Genomic DNA, 20,164 nt, shown 5'->3' with positions numbered 1-20,164 from the left:
GCTTGTTTTGAACCTGTTTATATAAATATGTCTGCATCTTCTGGACTATAAAACAAAACAAAACAAAAAAACAACATCAGAGCTGTCAAACAATGTGATACAAAGCAAGACGTTGCTGCAGACATGTTTATGCTTACCTCTTAAGAGTTGCTTCTGGCTTTGAGTTGGTATTAATACATGTAATATGTGCAATAAAAACATTTATGGAAAATAAATGAAATGAGAACATGATGGATGTGTGGAAGTTTCCCCATATTTATAGGGTGGTTAGATTTGGCCTCAGATATGAGTTTAAACACTGTAAAAAAAAAAATTAATAATCAGATTTGTTTTGAATCCTTTTAATGAGGAGAATGTGTGGGAAAAATTATGAAAATCTGATTTGTTCTATAATAGTCTGGATGGAGTGTTAACTGATTGGATGCCTACCAATTTTTTTTAGACGTCATTCAGATTTGGAAAGTATCCTTATTTTTCAGTTGCAGCAGTAATTCAAATACTGAATATTGGACTGAACTAATGTGCAGTTATAAAATTGAACAGCAGATCATTTGAAGGCTGAGTCGCAGGCACCCCTGCATGGGTGTGCTCAGGATAGCCAGTTGATACAGTTGGTTTGTACGTTACAAACTTTCCTCTTCTGCCTTTTTCTTTTTTCATCCTTGTATGTGTTAAAAAAAAAAAAAAAAGTTGACATCTGTGATTACTTATACAATGAGTTTGGTATATAAAGGTGGCACTGAAGTTGTGATGGTCTAGTGTCCCAGTTACAGTGTATCTGTGCTGCTGCTGTAGGCTGTGCCAATCAACGTGCCCAGCTGGGCGTGATAGTGCCAGAGCAGGTTCCTTGGGAGCGGACAGCTGGCATGCAGATGGTGAAGGAAATGGAAGGTGTGGTGATGTGAATGGGCAAAGACTAAGAAGGGACAATAAAAGACATGTATTTTAAAAACATCATTAAAACACACAAAAGCAACAAACAAAAAAAAAAAACCCTAGGTGAATGCATGGGTGCAGTCAGACTTTTTTTTCAATGAAATACATGTAAGACACTCCTGAAATTTGATGAGTGGAATAAATGAATGCAAAAAGATCTCAGATGGTTCTACAGGTGTGATTGGGCAAGTTACTGCTTCCATTCGGACACAATTAGTGCCAGGATTTCTTAGTTCTTAAGAGCTATATTCAGTTCCCCAAACTGTGTGCTAGCCTGTATTACCTGTGCAAGTGCTAGTTTTACATAACTAATGTGTGCTGTGCTTTGGAAATTTTAACCTGTTTCTGATTTACTGAGTCATGTTGACCTGTTTGTCTAGCAGTATAGCAGTAAGATGTTGCAAGATTTATGCAGCTGTTCAAAAACTAATCAAAAGAATTGAATAAATATTCAGTATAAATGAATAATAAAGTGACCTCTGCTTGAATTCTCAAGCTGAAACAATTGCTTTGGTATAAAACAGCTTCTGTTAGCTCAATATCCCATTGTTGGAACCATTTAGCTGTGAATGGGTTTCCTAAAAGCATCTGCCTAAATTATTTATTAGCTGGTTTTCTGTAAGTGTTTCTGAGGTTAAAAAAAAAAAATAACGTCTTTGAAATTTTTTGCTTTTCATTTGAGATTAATTTCTACCTGATGAGGAGGGGATTTTTTTATTCAGTTTGTGTTTTACGTTTCAGATAATAAATTATAATTAATTTTGATTCTCATGCTTATCCTTTGCATCAAACAAGTGACAGATCTCCTAAACCATGATGCTTTGTATAGGATTTTGTGTGCTGTTTCTGGTGCTTCTGTCTCTCCTGGCTTTATTTTTTTTATGGACTAAAAACTTGTTCATCTTGCACACTAGGAATATGCTGGAGATCTCATGTTAATACGCATGAAAATCAGTTTTAAATATGTAAGTAATAAAATGTATCTATTCATCCCAGTGGTCTTCAAAACAGCATTCCTGAGTTACATAAATCATGAATGGTAACCATAAAGAGCCAGTAAAAAACCCTTGATAAAACATTGGTCCATTGACTTTTCTTCTTGGAAAGAATAAACCTGTTTTGCTAGATTAAACTAATGATTAAACTGTTTGACACGGCGATCCGTAGCATGTATGTGGCAAGGAAGAGCAGATTCCAGTTCCTAGTTGCTGAAGTGTTAACCCAAAGTATCTGAATCTTTGCATGGTATAAAAAGACTTGTTCCCTCTTCCTCTTTCTTTCCCTCTGAAACAAATATGGGAAAGGGCAGGATTTTTATATGCAGTTTTGGAGCTGCTCTTAATTTTCAATCCGAATACAGCATGCTTAAAACACATAAAACAGAAACCTCAGGAAACAAAAAGCAAATTCCTTAACCTTCTCATTTTGCTTTTTGTAATAATGTCCAAGAATTGTTGCTTAATTTGATTATTCATGTGACTCGTGTGTTGGCAGCATTCCGGTGGCTAGCAGAAGCAGCAAAGCCTTATTCTTGTATAAGACAATATTACCCTGCAAAGTCTGAAAGCTTCGGTGTCAAGTGGGAGCTGCATTGAGACAAATGCTGGTTAACCACTCATAGGCACCACAATGCTGCATCCCTGGTGTCTGTATGTGCAACCTGTGCCTGCGCATTTTGAGTTCTGGTGGGCTGTGCTATTAGTGTCAGTTCTTGTTGAACTTGCCACATTGACATGCCAAAGGGAGTAACCAGTCTGTGGAAGTGATGGTGTAGATTACATGCATTGTCACTTTTTGCACTATGCTTTGCTGTAAACTAAGTTACTTACATTGTGAAAGAAAAATATTATTTATTTTCTGTTGAGGTTTGCTGTTCAGAGTAGGTAATTACTGAGAGCTTGTTAAAGAGTTGTTGGTTGATACTCCTTTTGTTGAACATATGGGAGACAGGGCTCACTGTTGCCAAATTGCACTTCATGAGTTCTCAATATTTCTGTCAAACATTGAGCACATGCTTTTTAAGTGAGTGACAAAAGATAAAGCAGTATGAGCCTGTATAAATATAAAAAACTTCAGAATGAACTCTTGGTGCACAACTTCTGGCTCTTATGACTTCCAGCTTGATAAGCTGGAAGGTAAGCTTGCTTCTGGATGCTGTTCAGCTTCATATATTTATAAAATTGGCTTTTTCTTCTGGAAAGGTTAGTATGAAATAAATACTGTTTCAATGCATCTTCACTTAGAGGAACCTGCATCTCATACAAATATTCTGGAAATGGTACACTTAGGTGCAGTTTAATAATGTCTATGTTCTGGCTACAAGCAAGTCCTACAATACTTTTAAGACCACAGCTTCAATTTAAAAGCAATTTTAATTTTGAAAAGGTTCCTGAGAACCTTTTTCTCGCTGTTTTCAAATGTAATAAATACAGTTAACCAGAAATTTTAAGTACATGTGAAAAGCAACTGCTCATCCTATATGGCAAGCATTGAAATAATGTTAAGTTCTTCCATGTGTTAATGCCCTGATACATGAGCTCATACAGAATTACTGCATGCAAGATATCTTCTTCCTCTAGGCACTGAGTGGAGCAATGTATTTAGACAGCAGGGGAGCAAAAGACTAAAGCAGGTGCAGCAGCTGAAACTGTGATAGCCTTTCAATGATTTTTGTTTAAATCGCTAATCTTTCTGAACCTGTGAGTTCTCAGAGAGGACTAGATTTCATACTTCACCAGGGTATTACAAGGTTTACTGTACAATCTTCTACTTAGCATGAATACTTACCAATGCAATTTAAAGTTGTATACGAGTGTATTGAGATTGTGTGCATTTCAATTTCTTCTCACTGAATTTGGGGAAGTGGTAAGTAGCATCTACTGCATCACCTAGATTCTTTGAAGAATTATGTTCGTGCAAGTTGGATTTCTTAAACCATGTTGCCTTGAAGCTGCATGTTGTTTTACAGAAGATTGCAGGGATCTTTGTTCCATGTGTATGCAGGCAACGTAAGGGCCTGAGTGAAATGGTTTCGCTGGGATGTCTAAGACAGAAATTGTGCCTGAGCAGTGAGTCTGTAGGTTTTGCACTCCTCATAGGCAACAAGAGGTATCAAAATGGAAAAGTTACAGGTTTTCTTTTATTGATGGTATCAGTGCATTTGTTTCATGCATTAGGGAACTTGCTACTTCTGGCAATGCAGTGCAGCCATTCTCCAGTGTATCGCCCAGTATGGTGGGTGGGCTTGTTACCTGTGTCTTAACAGTGACCTGGAGCATTAATAGGCTTGAATTGAGAACTGCCTGAATTGCTGTGAACCTGCCTCTGTCACTGAACAGCACTGCCTCGAGGATGTGTCCAAGCTCAGTTCGCTACTTCCTTGATCTGAAGTTATTAACAAACATCAGAAATGTCACCAGATTTGCAGGAGTTTGCTTCCTGTGACTGCTCTGCCTTAACTGAAATATTTAATTTGCTGGCATTAAAATGTAGTTAATGGTTTGTGCCAGTTGTAATCCTTCATGTATAAAGGGCATGACTCTTGTCCTACTCTAACAGTGACTGCTTTCCTTTTGCTGATTCTGTGCCCAGAAAAAAATAAATAAATAAAATTGCTGCTGGTTCAGTGGGGGTCACCTAGCTCATCAGCAGGTCTATAAACCAGAGAAACATCATAAAGAAGGGCATGAGACCATGCAGCTTGCAGGGGCTAAGGAGCAAGGAAGGAGATTCCCCCCGTCTGGTAACAGGCTGTTAGATGAATTCAGCTGCCTAGCTAGCTAGCCCCACACTGTGGTATGCCTTCCAGAAAAAATCTCAGATCTGAGCAATCCGTTCCCAACATCTACTGTTACTCAAAGACCTATCTTATGGGAAAGGAAGTGTTCTGTACATTGTATACTTTATGTATATTAACAGATCTGAACATTTTACTAGTTCTACTAGCATTTCTGTGCTAGTAAGTGCTGGCAACGAGATATGGTGAATTTTGTATTTGTGTGATTCAGGAGTTTTGTCTGTAACAAGAAGTGAAATTGTTGAATGATATATTCTAGTCCTTGTCTTACATTAGAGCTGGAAATCTAAAATCACAACACAGCTGTTTTACAACTTTCAACATTAGTGATGTAGAGGACAGATTAGGGATGGACTTGCTGTTAGGCACCTGTGGCAAAGTTTTCTTCTCATTGCTTAAAAAACAAAAAGCAAACAAACTAACAAAAACCAAAAAACTAACCCTGTGCCATGCAAGTTTGAATATAAGTTTGTTATTAATATAATCTTGGAACTCTTTTGACTAGCTTTTCATCTGTTTAGCATTTTTTTTTTCAAATGGGTTAATTTATTTCACAGATTCTGTTTCTATTACTGAGGCGTTTAAACAGGGTGCAAAGGCAAAACAGTTTGACTTTTTTTAGTACTTAAACTGCTACTTTAAGAAAGTTAAAATCCTAACAATCGGTGTACATGTATGTAGTGTGAAATGTCTCAGTGGACTGTACTGTCATCTGTGTTCTCTGTGGAGAGATTTTTTTTTCCCCCAGTAGCTGCTCTGTGAATGCCAAATGACTTATCTACCACGTGCAGCTGTGCACTGTGGAGATGAGGCAATGATGCCATTCCGATACTTTGTTGGCATACCTGTTTACAAGGAGAAGCTTGATTCTGTGGCACCAACAAACCTGTATAAAAAAAGCATTTCACTTTAATTTTCTACTTATAAAGTTCCTATGTACATTTTGTGCAAGAATGATACACAGGGTATCTACAAGCATGTTAGACATGTTTGGTATTTTTATTTAAAACAACAACAAAAAATTCTAAGTAAATGTTTACAATGTGGAAATGAAAAGAGCATAAGAGATTTTCTTTGCACATGTATCTGAACTTCTAAGGATGTTGTATCACATCCAAGTAAGTGCATGTATATGACTAAAATTTACATAAAATATTAGGCCTAGCACTGTGAGGCTGCAGTTTCCTGTCTGTGTTTTTAAGAATAATGATAGGTATTGTAAATCTAAGAGTCTTGCCTTTAAACTGTTCCTAGTCCTGTTAAATGGCAATAGAACAAACCCAGGATATCAGCAAATGCATAGAAGGGGAAGACAGCACCTGAGGAACGCCAAACATTGTTCAGTGGGCGCATGTGGTTTTGTTTTGCTTTGTTTCATACAAAGATAAAATTCGTTTATTGCATATTTTGTTCTGGTGCTGTGGGAACACACAGAACAGTCAGTAGGCTGTTTCTTTTAAAACTCCTTTATAATATTTGGGTTTAAAATACTGTCTAAGGTTCTTTTCCCTTTCTTTGCTATGCTTTGTACTTGGCACTTTTTTTTTTTGTCTTCTTGCCTGTAAAACTCTTATTTCAGATCACCTGTTCATTTTCCCATTTTCTTCAAAACAGACAGTCAGACTCATTTTGGTTTGCTCTCTGGCTAACCTGGCCATTGTCCTTCGCAAGGTGGAGGGCTGCTTTGCCGTCACACTGACACTGCTCCCTCTACCCTGATTCAGGTTTCAAGAAATGACAATCTTTGTAAAGCAGTCTTTTATAAAAAAAAAAAAGTCTGTTTTAAAATCTGTGTTAACACGTTCCACTGTCTTTAGACTAATACAGGAGGAGAAAATAGAGATGGTCCGTGCCATGTACAAGTTGATGTTTTCAGTTCTGATATAGCCTGCAAATAGCTGCTAATCCCATGTGTAATTTAGATAGGACAGATCCCTCATTGTAAAACAGCTTTTGTCCACCAATCTCCAGTACGCTGGTTCTGTTGACCAAGGAAATACATCTTCACTATCCTTATTTATGTTTTTGTGCAGTTAGTATGCAGCTTGTAAAATTAGGCATGGAGTTAAATAACAAAATTGATATATTTAGTGACTTGTAAAATAGTGTCCTTAACACCGTGACTTGTCCTTGTACATTTTATACTGAATTCTGTACCTGTGTCTCAGAATGAGAGTGGTTTATTCAAAGGTAGGAATTTCTTCATGGACTCCAAAGAATAATGTAGTAGCGATTTATTTATTTATTTTTAAACCAACATTTTTAGACACCTTTTATTTCTTGCTGTCAGAGCAAACTCAGACTTTCCCTTCGTGATGCTTCAGTGCAGGATGATCCTAGAGGACTTTACTCAATCTAATTCTTGACTATCATGTTATTTTTTTAAAGAGTTTGCAATAAGTTTTTTTTTTTTTTTTTTTTTTTTTAAATTCTTAACCTTCCTTGAGGACAAGGATCTTGAGGAACATGTTAATGAAGTGTCACTTCATTTGGTAATGCTATGCAAGCCCGCTGTACTTACCTTGGCATGTGCAAAAGGGCTCAAATGTGGCAGCGCAGCTGTTATGGCAAATGGAAAGCAGGTGATCTGTAGCTGAATTAGCAGTTATTTTTGACTCCCTTCAGTCACAGTTGAAATGTATTTGCTCAACTCCATGAGAAGTGGACCTGTGCAGGATAATTCTGCTGAAAGGGGAAAAACTACTTTCAAGGTAGTTTTGTTTTAATAAAAGCTCTAGCAAGGGGCATGCTAAATACATCCAACTCAACAAACTACCTGCCTTGCTAGTGTGGGTTGAAAACCAAAGCTTTAAAGAATCGTGCCTGTCTTGTGTAGGTGCTTTGCGCTTGGGAACTGATGGGGCTTTAGACGGCTCTGAGAGTAGCAGCATCAGATGGATTTGCTCCCTTAAAACTCCACTGTGCTCTTCAGCTGTTTGGCTTAGAACGGCTGATTTGAAACCCAACAGTTTTAAAGCAGGATTTAAAGAAGCATTCAGGTGTTGCTGTTGAAAAAGCAAGCAGGTTTAGCTCGCTTTTTTTTTTTTTTTTGTACATATTATTGAGATAAATATACCTGAGAAAGTGGTTTTGTCCACTATGTTTAGTTGGGTTTTGTTGTTCGTTTTTAATTATTTTGTCAGAGCTAAGAGCAACATAGGGCTCTTAGTTACTCTTAAGGTCATTTCTCTGAAAATTGCTAGATAATACAATGAAATATCTAGTTTAGGATTTCGTTCTCTTGAAGTAGTAAAAAAGTGCACAAAGCTCATGAGGTTGGATCTGCACTGTGTTTCTGTATTCGAATGGCTGCTGCTTGTACTTTCCTCTGGGGTACTGCATAGGCACGAAGTGAACAATCTTTTGGAAAGAAAACAAAAAAAATAGTAGTTTATTGGTCGTTTAAAAGGCATGGTTAGGGCCAGTGTAGCCTGCCTCCTTTCTAATCCTAAGGATTATTTATAGTTTTACAATTTGTCCATTTACTTTGGTGGGGGAAGGAATGCGCTACCAGCCTGTCGCTGTTCTTACAGTGGTTTTTATTTTGGCTGTCAAAACAGACTTCTAAGCGGGGAAAAAAAAATGGTAGTGGAGTCATTTTTATCATATGTTTTTGTTTACTTGTTTGGGATGTCCTGGTCCTTTTGGTGTGTGAACGAGGCATGGGGTCTTGTAACCACTTATGCATCACCAAGGGTTTTTGTGGTAGTGCTTGGACCAGCGTCTGGTGCCAGCCCCTCTGCCAGCCCTGCTCCCTTGTTTTAGGCAAGGTGATAGCCAGGGAGCAAGTTAACAGGGTAAGATTGGGAACTAGTTGGCATGTTTAGAGGCAGCAAAGAAGCTGTGAGTGGGCCTGTTCTGAAATACCTTGGATACAAAAGAAAATTGTAGTTGATAAGGCCTAACCTGTATGTAGAAAACTGGGATAAAAAACAGAACTGGATAATGCAACACAAGGGAAAAGTGGCATCGAATGGCAGCAGAAACATGCAATTTATAAAAGAAGTTGGGAGTAGTGCATGGCCGGAGCAGAACTGTGATCCATGAGTTTAACACTAAGGAATGTTTAGGGGTATGGTGAGTTATGAGGCCAGTATGAGACAGACTGCCACGAAAAGGCTGACCTGGGAGAAATCGGAGAGGGTAGGAAAAGAGCAGCAGTAAACAGAAATATTGGCAATTGGTGAGGGTTTTGTCAATCAAGTTCACGTATCTTTCTGAGAGAAGCCAGCAGAGTGTACTCAATCCTTTTAAATGTTGAATCAGCACTAGCAACTATCAGTAATTTTCATAATTTGAGAGGGAGAGGTTGGAGAAATGCATTTACAATTTCTGGTCTGACTAGTCAGTTGTCAAACAGCGTAGTGCCTTACAGTAGAACTTTTTCAGGTATACTGAAGTCTGAAAACTGCTTATCAGCTAAGTGGGGGTGGGGGAATATTGCAATACCAGTTTCACTAATGTTTAACATAATGGAGGTCAATTACACTTCCATTGATAAAGTCCATGGCCACATGATCATGTGCTGTTTCTTTTTGGAGAATTTTCATTTATGACTTTTCTGCCAATATGTTAATATGTTTGTGTGGGGGATCCCAGCCATGACTGGATGCTTTGTGTAGTGGCCAATTTAATTCCACTTAGGTTAATTAAAATATATATTCTCTAGTTTGGGATGTGTGGTCTTTACTTCTGCTTTCTGTTTATAAAATAGGCACTTGTTAGCTTCTTGAGATAATGAGCTTTATTTTCAAATTGGACAATTTAAAAAACAAATGGGAAAAAAAACAACACGTGAGTCACGAGTAATGAGAATAAAACAAAGCACTGAATTAGCTACTCACAATTTGAACACCGTCAGTCTGATTTGAGGGAGTAGTCTCAAAGCATCTATGCAGTTTAATACTTCATAGGTGATATTTTACTTTTATCATTTCATAAATTTGAGTGTTTAGTATCACAACCTTAATCTGTGTAGTTCTTTGTGATTTATAGATTGTGGTTATTATAAGGATTTTGCTCTGTATGACAGTAATGACTTGGTGAAAGAGCATCTTTGTACACATTCCTCTTGGGTCACTCAGTGTCAGCCAGCCTGTTTAATAGCTTGCCTAATAACTAGGGAAGATGCTGTCATCTAGAAATCTTTCCTGAAATAATATGCAATTACTATTATTCGACTTCAAGGCAGAAACTTAACTTTTACAGCTGCACCCAAGGTAATGAAATGCAGCCATGTGGAGCTGGTGGTTAGTATGTCAGGTTTCTCACAAAAAAAAAAATAAAAAAATTGCCTTCTCTATGATTTAAAAACAAGTAAATAAAAACCTTATGTTCTCTTCAGTTCGTTAGAATTCACCAGGTATTCTAGCAATGCATTTCTTCCATGGGCACTACAGGGTGAGGTAACTGTATTTGGTTTGTTTGGCAGCAGGGACATTGTTCACCAGAAGAGCATCAGAGAGAATGTATTTAAAACCCTTAAGGGAGCTGTTTTTCAGATCAGAACCGTGCAAGATTAACTTGTCTGTGTGGCTCCATAAAATTGTTTATGTGCCTTCATTTCAGTTGTTCAATGCATAAAGCGTTTGCACTTTAGCATATTTTATGTCAAATTCAGTGTAGAGTTATATCCAGCGTTTATCTTTTTGGAACTTTTTATATGCATATACATATATGTAAAAATATGTATGTGGCAACAGGAACATGTTGCATAAAATACAGGTCTTGCTTCAAGATAGTGTTTTTGGATAGACAGTTCGTCTAACTTTCATACTGATAATTTTTAAGAATTATCTTTAGGCTGATTCGTAAGGATTATTTTTTCCTTATATATAAGCAGAGTTTGCCAGGGAATTAAATGAATGAGCCATAACTCTGGTTCGTAGTTTATAGCAAAACAAACAATGTGAAATGATTATTGTGTTTTAACAAGTCAGTATTTATCAGATGATCCATGGTAACTGTGTGCTTGATTTTAGCAAGTAAAAACATGCTTGAGTCTAACTAAACAAATTTTACCCTTAGGAATGTCAGTTGGCATGCAGTAACTTCAGTGAGCATTATTAATTCATTTATGATGCCTGTACTGTAACTTCATGGGCAATAAATATGCTCCTAATTCTTCAAACAGATCCTATAACTTCACAGTTCAAAATAAAGAAAAGGGGGGTGACGGGAGGTATGTTTAACATGTATCTGGTTAATGCAGCAGTCTCATGAGACTGTTAATCATAATTACAGTTACCTATTCTTGGGATTAAAATTAAATATAAAAACGTGTTGTCGAGTTTTATGTACATTTGAAAAACTTCGTAGTTTTGTGTAGGCACATGGCACAAGTCATGTGCCATGACTTGTATTGCAGATGCTTAATTTCATGTTACTGCAGCCAATATGCAGAATAGAAGATTTTTTTTCTGAAAGAGAAAAAAAAATCCACTACCTTACCTGTCTGAATTGCAATGTCAGAGCATGATATGTGTTGTGCATGGGCTAGGGGTAGTACAGAATGCTCTGTATTTAAGATGGCAGTGCGTCAGCTGGGATCAGAAGGTTGGTTATGCATCTGAAATTTCTATGGTAGATGTGCAGTAATAAAATTGGGATTTTATCTCCATTTTACTATTATGGTATTTTAAAATGTGCAGCAGACATGCATGAAAAAGAATGTGTTATTTTGTTTCTTTGTTTTAGATTAAAACGGGTTTGCTGGTTAGTTTACAATACTTTCTTTCAGTGAGTTAGGCTGAAAGTGGTAGAGGACACCAGCTGACAGCCAGTTTAATTTGCTGATTCATCTGTTATAGTGATGACTTCAGGCCAGAGCTTGGCTTCCAGATTAAAGGCTGAGAGTTGCAAAGATGCTGGGACTTGGAGGAAAAAGGAGAACTAAAGAATACATAGTTCCTTGATAGGGAAGGTCTCCTCACAGACAATGACATAGGCAAAGCAGAGAAGCTTAACGCCTTCTTTGCCTCTGTCTTCAATGCCGATGATGGGCTTCGGGACCCAGGGTGCCCTGAGCTGGAGGACCGGGACGGTGGGGATGACAAACTCCCAACCGACCCTGAACGTGTGCGGGATTTGCTACTCCACCTGGATCCCTACAAGTCCATGGGTCCGGATGGGATTCATCCACGGGTGCTGAAAGAGCTGGCAGACGTCATCGCGGAACCTCTCTCAATTATTTTTCAACGATCCTGGGAGTCTGGAGAGGTCCCGGTAGACTGGAAGCTGGCAAATGTTGTGCCGATTTTCAAGAAGGGTCAGAAAGAAGACCCTAGCAATTACAGGCCTGTCAGTCTCACGTCAGTGCCTGGTAAAATCATGGAGAAGATGGTTCTCGAACTTATTGAGGCGCACCTGGGGGACAAAGCAGTCAGTGGTCCCAGCCAGCATGGGTTTGTGAAGGGTAGGTCCTGCCTAACTAACCTGATTTCCTTTTATGATAAGATCACCTGTATGGTGGACCAAGGGAAACCAGCTGATGTGATTTTTTTGGACTTCAGCAAGGCTTTTGACACGGTTTCCCATAGGATCCTACTGGACAAAATGTCCACCATACAGCTAAATAAAAACATCATACGATGGGTGAGCAATTGGCTAATGGGCAGGGCCCAAAGGGTTATGGTGAATGGGGCTGCGTCAGGCTGGCGGGCGGTCACAAGTGGGGTCCCTCAAGGCTCCATTTTAGGGCCGGTACTTTTCAATATTTTTATAAACGATCTGGATGTAGGAATAGAAGGTATTTTGAGCAAGTTTGCTGATGACACCAAACTTGGAGGAGTTGTGGACTCGAATGAGGGTGGAAAGGCCTTGCAGAGGGATCTGGATAGGTTGGAGAGCTGGGCCATCACCAACCGCATGAAGTTCAATAAGAGCAAGTGCCGGGTCCTGCACCTGGGACGGGGAAACCCTGGCTGCACGCACAGACTGGGCGATGAGACGCTGGAGAGCAGCCTAGAAGAGAGGGATCTGGGGGTCGTGGTAGACAGCAAGTTGAATATGAGCCAGCAGTGTGCCCTGGCAGCCAGGAGGGCCAACCGTGTCCTGGGGTGCATCAAGCACGGCATCGCTAGTAGGTCAAGGGAGGTGATTGTCCTGCTCTACTCTGCGCTGGTGCGGCCTCACCTCGAGTACTGTGTGCAGTTCTGGGCACCACAGTATAAAAAGGACATGAAACTGTTGGAGAGTGTCCAGAGCAGGGCTACAAAGATTGTGAAAGGCCTGGAGGGGAAGACGTACGAGGAACGGCTGAGGGCACTGGGCCTGTTCAGCCTGGAGAAGAGGAGGCTGAGGGGAGACCTCATCGCAGTCTACAACTTCCTCGTAAGGGGGTGTCGAGAGGCAGGAGACCTTTTCTCCATTAACACCAGTGACAGGACCCGCGGGAACGGGGTTAAGCTGAGGCAGGGGAAATTTAGGCTTGACATCAGGAGGGGGTTCTTCACAGAGAGGGTGGTTGCACACTGGAACAAGCTCCCCAGGGAAGTGGTCACTGCACCGAGCCTGTCTGAATTTAAGAAGAGATTGGACTGTGCGCTTAGTCACATGGTCTGAACTTTTGGGTAGACCTGTGCAGTGTCAAGAGTTGGACTTGATGATTCTTAAGGGTCCCTTCCAACTCAGGATATTCTATGATTCTATGTTGGTAAACTGTTGCTGAGTGAAGGCACTGAAAGTTTTCTTTAAGTGATTCTAATTTTGTGTTGACAAAAATGCTTCTACCTTGAACTGGCAGTCTTTTTTAGTTAAGTGGAGACAGAACATTAGAAAGATACAAGGATGGAACAGCTGGGTGCTAGTTAAGTACTGCTTCCACGGGTATCTTGTGCTTCAAAAAATGCAGCTCAAATGAGCTTATGTTTCACAGCAATCAGAGTTTTGGCAAAGCCTGTGCAAATGTCGTCTTTTCCTGGCAGACTTGCAAAATAAACCTGCTGGGTTAAATAGTGAGACTAAAAGGGAAAAAATCCAGGAATTCTTTTCTTGCCAACAAGCAATCTGGAAGAGGGTTATGAGTGAAGCATTGATGGTTTCTAATTTAAAAGAGAAATCTTCAGTAGAATTAACCCTTCTTGGAAGAAGTCTAACTCAGAAATGTTTTAAATGTTTAATTCAAACGTACAATGTGAATTTAGGATAGTACAACATTTATTTATTTACATACTTATTTTACCACTAATAGTGGAACTAGAAAAAGTAGTTTTTATGAACTGAACAAATAGCCTTCTGTTTTTCACACTAAGTTATCTCAGGGGAGGGTGTGTTTGTAATTTAAGCATTTTGTATATAACATCACTCTTCTTCCCCATAGCTGTAAACACCAGCAGGTATGCTGAAAGTTATAGGATCCAGACATATGCTGAATATGTTGAGAAAAAACATGAAGAAAAACAGGCAAAGAGAAAATGTACAGAAGATAGTTGGAAGGAGATGGAGAGAAAGCGGTTAAAAACTCAATGTGCACCTTACGTTTCCCAGAGTCGATACTACTGTGTTAACAGGTGAGATTTTTTCCATATTGCAAATTGTTGTATTGTTATTGCACTTTATTAAGTCTAGCACTTCTGAGGTAGTTTTTATCTGGTATTTTCTTTTCTTTTCTTTTTTTTTTTTTTTTTTTTTTTGCACATGAATCGATAGTGGTACATCGCCTGTCACAAGATCATACGTAAAGGAGTGGAGGGGATTTAGTAGTTAGACAAACTTTTAAAATATTACGATACTGGGGGCAGGTCAACTCACAGCTTCTGAGCTTGTTCATAGAATCATAGAATCATAGAATATCCTGAGTTGGAAGGGACCCTTAAGGATCATCAAGTCCAACTCTTGACACCGCACAGGTCTACCCAAAAGTTCAGACCATGTGACTAAGTGCACAGTCCAATCTCTTCTTAAATTCAGACAGGCTCGGTGCAGTGACCACTTCCCTGGGGAGCCTGTTCCAGTGTGCAACCACCCTCTCTGTGAAGAACCCCCGCCTGATGTCAAGCCTAAATTTCCCCTGCCTCAGCTTAACCCCGTTCCCACGGGTCCTGTCGCTGGTGTTAATGGAGAAAAGGTCTCCTGCCTCTCGACACCCCCTTACGAGGAAGTTGTAGACTGCGATGAGGTCTCCCCTCAGCCTCCTCTTCTCCAGGCTGAACAGGCCCAGTGCCCTCAGCCGTTCCTCGTACGTCTTCCCCTCCAGGCCTTTCACCATCTTCGTAGCCCTCCTCTGGACACTCTCCAACAGTTTCATGTCCTTTTTATACTGTGGTGCCCAGAACTGCACACAGTACAACTGCACACAGTTGTAGTAGTACCATTTCTTACAACCAAAGTAAAAGAATTACATCCCTCTTTGTTTTACACCTCTAAATAGCTTTTGTGTTGTGGTTTAACCCAGCAAGTAGCAGAGCACTGCACAGCCATTCACTCACACTCCCCTCTCTGCAGTGGGATGGGGGAGAGAATCAGGGGCAAAAATGTAAAAGAGTTGAGATAAAGGCAATTTAATAGGATAGGAAAGGAAGGGAAAATAGTAATAAAATACTAAACAAAGCAAGTGATGCACAATGCGATTGCTCACCGTCTACTGACTGATGTCCAGCAGTGGTCCCCTGCCCCACTCCAGCTAGCCACCCCACTTTGTTGTTCCACATGTGGCCAGATGGTGTGGAGCATCCCTTTGGCCACTTGGGGTCACTTGTCCTAGGTCTGCCATCTGTTCTACAACAACTAAGCAATCTGTGTGCTATCAGCATTATTTTCATCTTAAATCCAAAACACAGCACCTTACCAGCTACTAGGAATAAATTTGACTGTAGCCCAGTCAAAACTAGGACACGTGTCATTTGGAAACTTTGAAAACTTGTCTTTGGATTCTCCTTTAAAGGTAGTCTTGTGTGTTTTGGTTTTTTTATGACTTTCCATGGTGATACTGCCACAGTGAAGGGTATAAATTACCATCTTAGGCAGTCCAGATGAGGTTGTGCTTCAGAAACAGGAAGGCAAATGATGATCACAGAATCACAGAATTGAAGGGGTTGGAAGGGACCTCGAAAGATCATTGGGTCCAACCCCCCTGCCAAAGCAGGTTCCTTGAAGTAGGCTGCCCAGGTAGGCGTCCAGACAGTCTTTAAATATCTCCAGAGAAGGAGACTCCACAACCTCCCTGGGCAGCCTGTCCCCCTCACCGTGAAGAAATTCTTCTGCATGGTGCAGAACCTCCTGTGCTCTATCTTGTGACCATTACTCCTTGTCCTGTCCCCACAAACCACTGAAAAGAGGTTGGCCAAATCCCTCTGTCTCCCTCACCTCAGGTATTTATACACACTGAGGAGATCCCCTCTCAGTCTTTTGTCCAGGCTGAACAGACCCAGGTCTCTCAGCCTTTCCTCATAGGAAAGATGCTCCAGGCCCCATATCATCTTTGTGGACCTCCGCTGGACTCCTTCCAGGAGATCCTTGTGTTTTTTTTGTACTGGGGAGCCCAGAATTGGACACATTACTCCAGGTGAGGCCTGACCAGGGCAGAGTAGAGGAGGAGGATCACCTCCCTTGACCTGCTGGCCACACTCCTTTTAATGCACACCATGATCCCATTGATCCTCTTGGCCATGAGGGCACACTGCTGGCTCATGGCCAACCTGTTGTCCACCGGGACCCCCAGGTCCTTCTCCTCAGAGCTCCTCTCCAGCAGGTCATCCCCCAGCCTGTACTGATACATGCAGCTGCTCCTTCCCAGGTGCAGGACTCTACACTTGCTCATGTTAAACCTCATTTGGTTTCTTCCTGCCCATTTCTCCAGCCTGTCCAGGTCTCACTGAATGGCAGCACAGCCTTCTGGCTTGTCAGCCACTCCTCCCAGCTTTGTGTCATCAGCGTACTTGCTGAGGGCAGATGCTATTCCCTCATCGACGTCATTGATGAAGATGTTGAACAAGACTGGACCCAGCACTGGCCCCTGGGGAACACCGCTAGTCACATGTTTCCAGACGGACTCTGCACTGCCGATCACCACCCTCTGAGCTTGGCCAGTCAGACAGTTCTCCACCCACCTTGCTGTCCACTCCTCTATCCCACACTTACTCAGCTTTGCTATCAGGATGTCATGGGAGACAGTATCGAAAGCCTTGCTGAAGTCAAGGTAGATTACATCCACTGCTCTCCCCTCATCTACCCAGCTGGTGATGCCATCATAGAAGGCAACGAGGTTGGTTAACCATGACTTCCCCTTGGTTAATCCATGCTGACTGCTCCTCATAAGCTTCTTCTCTTCCAATTGCTTGGAGATGGCATCCAGAATAAGCTGTTCCAACACCTTTCCAGGACAGAGGTGAGACTGACTGGCCTGTAGTTTCCCAAATCCTCCTCCTTGCTCTTCTTGAAGACCGGAGTGACATTGGCTATCCTCCAATCTTCAGGCACCAAGGTTGCAATCCTACTTTTAGCCTTACTTCTTCCACCAAGCTCCATCTTAAACTCCACCATCTCATGGTCGCTGCACCCAAGCTGCCCCCGATCTTCACATCCCTAACCAAGCCCATCCCTGTTGGTAAGGACAAGGTCCAGGAGCACCCCCCACCTCATTGGCTCCTCCACCACCCGTGTCAGAAAATTGTCTTCAATGCATTATAGGTGCATGATGGTTGTGAGGCTTTGAGTTTTAGGAGTAAAATTTGAAAAGTGTTTTATTTTTGTTTTTAAATAGTTAGCTATTTACTTAGTATTATAAGTATTATACTTAGCTAGTTAGCTAAGTCAGGAGGTGTCTGTTTTGATTCCAATACAGTAGGTTGCTGTGTGTATTTCTTGTTCCATTTTTACCCACACTATTGAAGAGATGTTTTAGATATGAAGAGAACGTGAGTTTTTTTTTTTTGTTTTTTTTTTTCAGTGATCTGTGTGGGTGTGAATAGAAAGAGTCTTTCAGTGTTAATAAAACTAAATAATTCAGCTATCAAGTCATTGGTATTCTTAGTTTTTCAAAATTCTATAAATTATATATTTGGAAAAAACACATTTTGGTGGAGTGCATAAGTTACATTAGTGTAGATGTTAATTTTTTTCTCCCTCACACACCTCCACTCCCTCTCTTTAAACAGACCAAATGAGATGGGCATAAAACCAACACTGAGCTTTTCCTGCTTTATCTTTCTTGGGAATGCTATGATAAGTTCTAACTCTCATTATATCTTCCAGTAAATGTTATCATGTAACAAATGTACTAAACTTGTTCTTCTCACTTACATGAGCTTATGATTTGCCTACTTTGCAAAATTAAATACAGGTGTGTGTTTTGCCTAGGTGTCAGATTTTCATGCCTTTTATCATGGTGGGAATTCTAAATGTGTTAGACTTGTTGGATTCCTTAAAAAAAATAATAATAATTAAAAAAGCATATGGAAGAACCTGGTGATAAAATCCATATCAAATGAAGTCATGAAGTTAGTTCAATTAAACTATTGTACTTAGGAAAATTTGGGAATACATGCTGTGAAGAGATGAAGAACTCAGGATTGTCCTGGCACTGGTTTACATGTGTTCTCGGTACCTGGTGGCTAAGGTTCAAGTCTGTAGCTTATAGTTAATTCTGTATTAAATAGTCTGAACATATTGAACATCTTGAGTCTATTGCAAAGAAATCCCAAGTCATAGTATTGTTTCTACTGGAGGAAGTCTCTCTCCTTACTGAAATACACAGGTATTACGGGTATCTCACAGATTCTAGGCAAGACACTAAGAGTGGTGGCTTATGATATGAACTGTAGACAACTTCTTCTTTCAACAGATATGTTGGAAAACAGTAAATGTGGAAAGCAGACTTGTTATTTTTCAAAGAAGTTGGGGACGACCACAAATATGTAATTTGGAAAATTGCTGAATAAATTTTTTAGCGAATTCTTTCCTTAATGTTATGTCTCAGTGAGTTGTCTGCCTTAACACTATCTCCTTGAAAGATTTTCATCTGTTTTCTCTAATATTGAGAAATTCCTCAAGAAACAGCCTTGCTATCCTTATTTTTTGATGATCAACACTTTGATAGCTTTAGATAGTAGTCTTTTATTTTGTTTATAGACAATTTTATAATTGCCATTACATGAATTTTGGTTCTATTGTTATTCCAATAATAAAGTGACTTTATTCTGGTCCAAACTCCCTTTCATGCAGCTCTTTTGACATGTGTTTGTTTGTTTGTTTTATTTCTCTTTGTTACTAGCTAGATTGTGTTCTCTTGTGAATTAGTCCTTTGTAAATATTTCCTCTGTAAGTGTGAGCTGGCAATTACACCGGGTTAGACACAACGTGTAACTGCACACTCAGTGCTCTTTCAGTTCACTCAAGCTGTCTGTAGATAGATTTTCTTTTTGTTTCCAGACAGAGATATCTTACAAATAAATACATATTTATATATGCTTATATGTAAATATTTTTATACAATGTTATATATATTTGTATTTGTCCAGGTTATTTTTATGTATTTGTGTGTGCATATGTGCATATTCATCCAGATTAATCTGAATCATATATAGTTAAGCACTCAATGCTGTGGTGTATCCAGCAGCTGATCTCTTATAATAGATTCATGTTACTGCATTCTTTATTACTTATTATTTAATAAGCTTACTGCATCAGCTTCTGTCAGCTTCTGACAATACGTTCTGGCTAGTTTTTCATTCTGTAAAGAAGTTGTTAGTTATTTCTTATAAGCAACCTTTTGTCTTAGATTGTCAGACTGGTAAGTATGTAATGAGGGTTTATTAATTCCTGTTTTAGAAACAAACTATATTCCAATGTTACAGAGGAACTTCTCTTCAGAAAATGCTGTATCATAGTAGCTACAAGGTACAACAATTTATAATTAATATATACTCCTGTCATGTAGCGTATTACTACTGTTACATATAAAAATTAGTTTTAATGGAAAGGTGCCTGACAGTTTACGTCGGATGGAGAAGCAGAGGAAATGCAAAACTCCAAGTAGTTAATAGGATCCACTCCTCTAAAGCCATTCCCTTTTCAGAGCATGCTTTCCAAAATGGATGGACCATGGCCTCTTGTGTGGCTGTGTACTGCATGAGCTGTGTTGTGCTGAGCAAATAGCTGCCTGCCAACTGTCTTGACTGGTTAAACGCATGGAATTGGGATCCTTTCCTCTGCAAAATGGTATTAAACCATAGCATGAAAAATAGGTTATGTTCTATGAAAAACTAGATATCCTTTTCTGCTTGCATTTACTACTTTTCCTAATCATCATGTAAGGATGAGTAAAATAAAATAAGCTAATGGCAGAAGACTCACATGAGCATAAAGAATAGGAAAGTGATAGGTCATTTTGCCTTACAAGTTTTCTAGCTAAAACCAGGAGTGCTGCATCTGCTGTTGTCAGGCTCCCAGTTGTAGCACTGGTTTCTTGCATGCCTTAATTTTGTTGAAAATAGC

At 39.8% G+C, this 20,164-nt stretch overlaps 1 protein-coding gene across 7 annotated transcripts in view; it reads left to right on the top strand.

Moving 5' to 3' along the window:
• PARN (poly(A)-specific ribonuclease) overlaps positions 1–20,164 on the top strand; it is a 66,971-nt gene that overhangs the window by 40,663 nt on the left and 6,144 nt on the right. For 5 of the 7 annotated variants that reach the window (XM_027468864.3, XM_038186741.2, XM_027468869.3 and 2 more), the window contains one exon: positions 14,052–14,241. The exons of 1 other annotated variant lie outside the window; for it this stretch is intronic. In XM_027468864.3, coding sequence (XP_027324665.1) covers positions 14,052–14,241 — 190 coding nt within the window. Of the gene's footprint in view, positions 1–14,051; positions 14,242–16,529; positions 19,169–20,164 lie in introns of those variants that run through there. One more of the 7 variants, XM_027468868.3, reaches the window with a different exon arrangement.

This window comes from Anas platyrhynchos, chromosome 15 (assembly GCF_047663525.1).
Source record: "Anas platyrhynchos isolate ZD024472 breed Pekin duck chromosome 15, IASCAAS_PekinDuck_T2T, whole genome shotgun sequence".
In the NCBI taxonomy this organism is placed as follows: domain Eukaryota; kingdom Metazoa; phylum Chordata; class Aves; order Anseriformes; family Anatidae; genus Anas; species Anas platyrhynchos.
Note: the sequence above shows the minus strand (reverse complement) of the source record. Positions and strands in the feature narration are given on the sequence as shown.